The sequence below is a fragment of the Sphaeroforma arctica genome (genome assembly GCF_001186125.1).
Source record: "Sphaeroforma arctica JP610 unplaced genomic scaffold supercont1.44, whole genome shotgun sequence".
Lineage (NCBI taxonomy): Eukaryota > Ichthyosporea > Ichthyophonida > Sphaeroforma > Sphaeroforma arctica.
Window position 1 is genome coordinate 96,445 of NW_014040514.1, and position 7,464 is coordinate 103,908.

At 42.5% G+C, this 7,464-nt stretch overlaps 1 protein-coding gene across 1 annotated transcript in view; it reads left to right on the top strand.

The window, feature by feature from the left end:
- Positions 1–134: 134 nt before the first annotated feature.
- Positions 135–7,464, top strand: part of SARC_01164 (hypothetical protein) — an 8,246-nt gene continuing 916 nt past the window's right edge. The window contains exons 1-15 of the mRNA XM_014305124.1: positions 135–269; positions 497–555; positions 1,063–1,157; positions 1,358–1,450; positions 1,697–1,882; positions 2,023–2,211; positions 2,491–2,767; positions 3,134–3,501; positions 3,722–3,825; positions 4,405–4,614; positions 4,966–5,034; positions 5,826–5,909; positions 6,088–6,156; positions 6,458–6,613; positions 6,981–7,032. Coding sequence (XP_014160599.1) covers positions 1,107–1,157; positions 1,358–1,450; positions 1,697–1,882; positions 2,023–2,211; positions 2,491–2,767; positions 3,134–3,501; positions 3,722–3,825; positions 4,405–4,614; positions 4,966–5,034; positions 5,826–5,909; positions 6,088–6,156; positions 6,458–6,613; positions 6,981–7,032 — 1,908 coding nt within the window. The 5' untranslated portion in view covers positions 135–269; positions 497–555; positions 1,063–1,106. The remainder of the gene's footprint in view (positions 270–496; positions 556–1,062; positions 1,158–1,357; positions 1,451–1,696; positions 1,883–2,022; positions 2,212–2,490; positions 2,768–3,133; positions 3,502–3,721; positions 3,826–4,404; positions 4,615–4,965; positions 5,035–5,825; positions 5,910–6,087; positions 6,157–6,457; positions 6,614–6,980; positions 7,033–7,464) is intronic.

The window sequence follows — 7,464 nt, forward strand, 5'->3', positions numbered from 1 at the left end:
TATATATATATATATGTGTGTGTGCGTGTGTCAATATACATTTTTAATCTTATGTAGCTCATGGAATGCTGGCTGTTTTGTGAAGCAGTGCGGGGTTAAGACTTGCTCACATTGTTTACAATCGTATCCACCTTTTAGGTTTTGCAAAGTTCGGACCCTCTAGATCAGCCAGACTTTGATGCCATTGATTACATAAATAAATTGTTCCCCACGGAGCAGTCCCTGTCTGAGCTTGATCCCGTCATCGCTAAATTGAAATTGAAAATTCGGTAAGGAATTCGCTGATTGTAAACTACGTTTTGTGTAACAACTATTTTTTTTTCGGGACCAAATTCAGGTCTATGTTATGAGACACGTTCAGACCCCTTTCATTTTTTTAGAGAGGTTTATGCGTTCTACTTGTAATTCGATTCTAAGTTCCATGACTGTACCAGGATCGTGAGTATCCATTGGTGCAGTATCTCATTATTTTATTGCCGGGTTTGTTGTACTTCAGACGACTCGACATTGACATTAGAGAGACTATTCACCTACAGCCAGCCGTTGGAGAAGATGGTGTGTGAGAGTTCCGCGTTCACGTGGCATGATCGGATCCCTACCCCCCTAACTCACCTAGAGCCTGCTTCAGGTCTTTTGGTCGTGTGTCGGGAATTGTACCATCCTAAAACTACCATATGTTTTGTATGGCCCGTGATCGTGATTTTGAGGGGTTACTGTATACCCTGGTGAATAGCTCGAGATGAAGCGTTTATCAAGGCCCCGTAAAATGTCACTCGCTTAGGTTTCGCCTGGAGTTTGGCTGGATATTTTGGAAATTGTGCTTATCAGACTGCCTATACAGTTGGTATAACTCTTCTACTATGACAATATGTGTCAAGACATTGTCGAATCGGTGTCTCGTTATTTCACTGAACATATTGGTACTGTCTCACAAGTCTGGGCGTGTAACGCATCATGTCGTACTTCGGCAAATACAATCAGCGGGGTGCATAGTAGATAATTTGGTATTGGGTGTACCATGTGTGTTGACATGTCTCCCATGTTCTCTCTATTCCCTCCCAGGCCGAGTTGCGTTGCAGGAATCGCAGACAGCGATCAAAGAACTCATGACCCGCATCCAAGACATTCGGATTAAGGCCCAGACGTCTGAAAAAATGGTATGGTGAGATGTTCACATCGAGTTAACAAGCATAAATGTAGCAAATGAACAGTGTGGACAGATTCCTGATTCCGTTCGCTAATTGATTTTATATCGGATGCGGCTGTGCAGACACTGTAACATGGCCTATGTCACAATTCTTTATGTCAGTTTACATACGTTGTTTAATTTTAATGACTTATATGTTGATTTCATCAGGTGCAAGATGTCACTCGAGACATCAAGTCGCTCGACTATGCGAAGACCCACCTGACGCAATCCATCAATACACTTAACCACATGCATATGCTGGTAAGTCGTTTTCACATTCACATTCGATCTTAGCATTCGGACAAGGCAGGTTTAAAGCATAGTGTTTTTCTTTTTTTACTTTTCGCTGCCATTGAATATCACGTAGAACTCACTGTGGCTTTCACTGCATCTGCCTCATCCGATGAAATCGCGAACTCTCCTGTGGGGCACGACACCTAATAAACATACACTTTGTCTGTTCTTATATGGGAGTTGTCACTATTGTCTACGTCTTTGTATGGCCAGGTGGGAGGTGTGGAGACTCTGAAAGAGATGTCTGGGAGGCGGCAGTACCGTGATGCCGCGAACCTCCTAGAGGCTATATCCAATATTATCATGGAATTCGAGAGGTTCAGCAATATTCCAAAAGTGCGGACGATCATGGATGATGTGCGCGAGCTCAAATTAGAACTCCGCGGGCAGATAAAACAGGTATGAAGGCAACAGCTTTGATTATAAATACATAGCCACAATACTGAAGTCTCTGTTGGTCGCTAAATAAGATTGTTCTTTTTTTTTTCTTATATATCTGTAGCATTCTCAAGATGATAAAACACACCCTTTCTTTGCAGGACTTTGAAGACAGCTTCACAGGGAAGCAGTACTCTGGCCCAGTCGAGCATTTACGCGAGGCGTGCCAGGTGTTGGAAGTCCTGGGACCCGAGAGCAAGAAAGAGATGATCGATTGGTTTGTTCGCAAGCAAATGGCGGATTATTATACGGTATTTCCGGACGGTGAAGAGGTTTCTGGTCTGGATAAGGTGCGTCGCGTAGCCGGATTGAACTATTCACGGCATTGTCACGATATGTACTGTTTACGCAATGGTTGTCTGTGCTGTGCTAGATTATTACGTGTATACGATCGTACTATTGACTAAGGCTTGCGAAGGGCGCCTGGGTTACTTTCGCGCATTGGTTTATTTTAGAGGGAGGGCCAGTCATCACTTGTCAGCCCTATTAATCAAACTGGAGGTGAAGGTCCAGTAAACGGTGAATTGCTTACGGATCTGTCAAGTTATCATCATACTACCCTATTATAGGTGGATCGAAGATATTCGTGGGCGAAGAGGATAGTCTCAGACTACGAAGAGTGTTGTACTGGTGTATTCCCGGCTTCTTGGCGCATGAACGAGGCCATCTTCTACGAATTCTGCCTCACTTGGAGGAAAAATCTAGTTTCCTTGCTGGCGAAGAACAAGACCACCTTGAATGTGGAGCTGCTACTGTCGCTCCTTCAGAAGACTGTTGCATTTGAAAAGTACCTGACTAGTCGATTCTGGGTGCCCACAGGGCCCTTGGTGGTGTCTCCAAACGAAGGTATAGGTATACAAACCCGTGTATAATTCAAGATTTTAGTCGGTTGGTTTGCACCATTCGAAGAGGATTCCGTCCATTAGGGTCTGATATCTGTGGCAACGTTGTGTCATACGGATGACAGACTGTTAGCCTCGGTTTTAATTTAACCAAGAGCGAACAGACGCGACAGCATGTGATGTATATTCACTACGTTTTGACTTGCAATGCAGGGGAGAAAATTTTATTACATCCTGCAGCTTTCGTATTATTTCTTATGATTTCTTGCATCATAGCCTGTTCGAACAAAACGAGTATCGCATGAAACAGGACAACACTCTCAAGTCTTTGCAAATCTTTCTTTCCTTTTATACCTTGCACAATGTTTAGCTGCTGGGGATGATCATGGGGACGGTGACAATCTGAGCTTAGACGGCACTCACAGTGGGCTGTCGGCAGTGGGAAGTGGACTATTACCGTCTGGCCCTCAACTCAGGAGGAAAGACAAGAAGAAGGAGCCCAAGACATCCAAGTTTACCCGTCTCATCTCTAGTGTGTTCGAGGGCTATATGAGCATATACATAGACGCACAAGACAGGCATCTAAACGATACCATCAACGAGGCTGTAGTAAGTGCCAGGCAAGCGCACAAGGCCATCATAGAAGACGACACCGTTGATGTTACCACGAGTGGCATCGCAAAGGTGCTTGCAAGCTCTTCGGACTTGTTCTTTTTCTACAAGAACTGCATGGTGCAGGTATGATTCTAGTGCTACCTCTGCAACATCTTGTCCAAATTCGAGTGCGTTATACAGCTAGAGAGCTCTATGATGTCTATGTGCACTAGCCTTGCCCGATGATCATTATTCAGTCCCAACGCTCGTCCAAACTGTGTTTATGCCCTCCTTCACTGCTCGTGTAAATTCAGCAACCGCCTTAAATCACATTCAAACAAGCAATACTCTCTTTTTGATACAGTGTTCGTCGATGACCACGAAACAGCCTCTTTTTCAAATATACAAGCTGTTTGCGAAATATTTGACCTTGTACGCTTCCAAAGTTCTGACGAGAACACTGCCCAAGTAAGTCCACAGACACGCTGCCAATGTAAGTGAGTCATGTGTTGTCGGCAGTGAAATATGTCTTCCCGGCACATGAAGTCGTCAATATTATACTATAGCAATACATTGCCATGCGCATGAATAACTGTCCTCGTTTGCCGTCATGTGACATCAATCGTCTACACAGCACATGAGTGATCAGTCGCCTAGAGCATCAACGAACCCACTGAATAATGTACTGAAGACGAGTACATCTGCTTAAACCATGCGCTATGTGTTAACAACTACTCAACAGGTCTCTCCTCAAATAAAACTTGGTATAGCCAGATGGTGTATGATGCCCTGGTTACATGCTATGTGTTAACAACTACTCAACAGGTCTCTCCTCAAATAAAACTTGGTATAGCCAGATGGTGTATGATGCCCTGGTTACATGCTTAGAAATACATACAAATATTTGCATAGTTGCTAGCATGACAACCATGTCGTAAGAGATTACACCGTGCAGTGTGCCACTCATTGAATACAATTAATATATCTAGTATAGCCACCCCACTGTTGCTATTTTTTGATAACCACTCCTCTGTCACATCCGCTTAGGGCGTCGTTGTTGTCTAGTGTGGCCGTGGATCAGCGCGTACAGCAGGAGACCCTAACACCTCAGGAGATATACGTAGTGTGCTCGATTCTGAACACAGCCGAGTACTGCTCAGACACCACCGCCCAACTGGCCACCAAGCTTAAGGAGAAGATTGACGTGGAATACCAAGACAAAGTTGAGTTGCTTGAGCAGCAAGACGGGTTCCACGAGTATGTTCCTAAGCTACCCTGTGCGAATTGTTGTGTAGTTGCATGACTATTTATAGGAATTGCAGTGAAAATTCACTGCGATCGAAATAGGATTGTTGGCTGATGTGTTATTCTACCCTAATCGTCAAGCACTGTTAAACCTGCACAGTTATGCGGCAGTTGTCTTTTGTATACTGACAGTGCCGTTTCATTATATGTTTGCCTGGATCTCCGGAATGTTTCAAGAATATTAAATTTGGTACTGTCATTACACATGTGGGCTGCTTGATTATTCTGCATGGATGATCCGAGTGCTGGACAATGACACGATCTCGCCGTGCCACACTGTTTGTATTTTTTTCTCATTCACAGGGTCGTCAGTTCGGGAATTTCGCTTCTGGTGAGATCTCTCGAAGTAACCTGCGACGATGTGTGCAACCGGTATGTTACTGCCAAAAAAAAATAGTTTTGTGCTTGCTCTCCTTCAAAAAGTGCTAGTTGTTTGCGTATCGTATACTGGCGGCAGCCCACGAGTCAAGTAGTATCAGTGTACAGTAAGTGTATGTCTTCCGTTGCACGGAAATTGTGTAACAAATCAGTATGCGAAACGTCACGAACGCCCCCATATACGCCTAACATAATTACAAGACTAGGGAAGGAATTCGTACTATTTTACTTTTCTAATTTTTCAAAATTTGAAATATCAACGTTTTAGGTGTATTTGAAATGTTATTAACAGCCATCCGAGTCTACGAATACTGATCACAATATTGTGTATGATCGCAATGGGCGATTTTATGAATACTATATATTGTTAGTACACACAATTATAACTTAGTGTGTCCGTACCCTCATCTCTTCCTTGCTCGCTCGTTGAATGTTCAAAACCCCTTAAGGGTTACGACCTCCTCCTCATCTGGTGACTAGCATACTAATCAAAGGAGGTGACTGACAAGTGACTGGGTATCCCTTCTCCTTGTTTGAAGTAAATACAAATATATGTATTTGTATAAATTTATATATAGATCGCTGATTGCTGCATCCATGGACATACTCTCTTGTAGTCTTGCCGAATATATGTTGAATATACGCTCTCGAGTAGTCAACTTGGAAAACATCACTCAACCTGTTCACATACAACTTGAACTCGCTTTGAATTTCGAATAATTTGGAAAACCTCACTCAACCAGTCCACATACAAACTTGAACTCGCTTTGAATTTCGAATGGCAGCATAGTAACTTACAACTGGGGAGAACACACCACTGTGGGCGACACGTCGCCGTATGTCAGCGTCTTAGCGCAGGCTCTCAACAAGTATGTAGCCTGCTGGTACATGTCTCTACTTATGCGTCTTTTGTTGGCCTAAATATTGCTTTCGATTGATATCACTACCGAGTTCCGTTGAGCATGCTTTCTTCGGAAAGGCGCTTGCTTAGTTGTTCATCTATCCGGATTCATTTGTGTACATTTTCGATTTCAATTCCATCTCCAGTGCAATTCCGGTTATTCGCAATGGGGTGGAAACCAAATACTTCAATAACTTCTGCATGAAATTAGTCAGGTATGACCTTTCATTTACGCTCGCCATGTAAGTCCTTTCGGTTTTTTATCTGAGATCAGCTGCTTTTCTTTCGATGATTAACTCGTGCGGCGTCTGTGTTGGTCAGATTGTACGATTAGAATACCAGCCTGTTTAACAAACTCCATTCCAAGCATCTCGCATGTGACGTTCGCTTCGGCATAGTAAACTGCACAGAGATTCAAGCGAAGTTTAACTATTAAGATTACCATCATCAGACTTCCCTGAAAATACCCCCATCACCCCGCGTATTAATACCCAATCATCCGCCATCCCATCGCAGCTCTTTTCTTCCACGCTACTCGGCGTCTCTGTATAAGGCACATAATGTGTGCACTGTAGCGGCCGAACAACTGCTCCTAGACGCGCACGCCATAAAGGAGTTGCTAAGCAACATGCACTCGCTTGACTCAGAAACTGCTGTAAACAAGCCAGCAAGGTATGCAGCTCACCCACACCCCATCGTGCTGTTTATATTCGCGATTCAATCGATACCTGAGTATGTGTATTGTAGCCTGTACCCATTGATCTAGCAGTGGCATTGTATTCAAGCTGGATTGCCTGGTATAGGTTTCACGCTAGTATGGTTATTCAGAAATCCAACTAATCTAAGGTGTATATTCTAGTAGCAGCTATATCAACCAGTCCGGTAAATTTTGATCCACATTACCGGTCGCTCATTCATTTTATCGTCACATTTTAAAAAACCTAAAAGCCTTTTAAATTGCTTCATCTGGAACATTCGTTTAGTAGTATGATGCAAACGGCCCAAATACACATTAACGATGTTTGTTCTCTATCTGCAGCTACACCAAAATGGTACTGAAGAATATGACCAAGGTGGAGATGAGCTTAAAGGTATGGAAGTGAAGCTGTTCATAATGCAGAATATTCGGATTTATGTGTGCCAAAGACGTGGCTAGTACCTGTGGGAATGATTTAAACAAGTCCACCTCTCTGCCAGGATTCTTAGACCTTGACCACTCCCAACTGAGGTTTGCATGTACATGCCTATACAATGTCAGTGTCACTGGCGGCTGACGGTGGAATATACGTATTCTAAATATGATGTATATACACACACATAGGGGAGCGCACATATATATATATATATATATATGTATATATATATATATATATATATATATTGTTGTTATATATTTATTATATATATTATTATTATTATTTAGTTTGTTTTGTTTATTTATTATTATTATTATTATATATATATATATATTAATTATTATTTATTATTATATTATTATATATAGTGTGTGTGTGTGTGTAGTA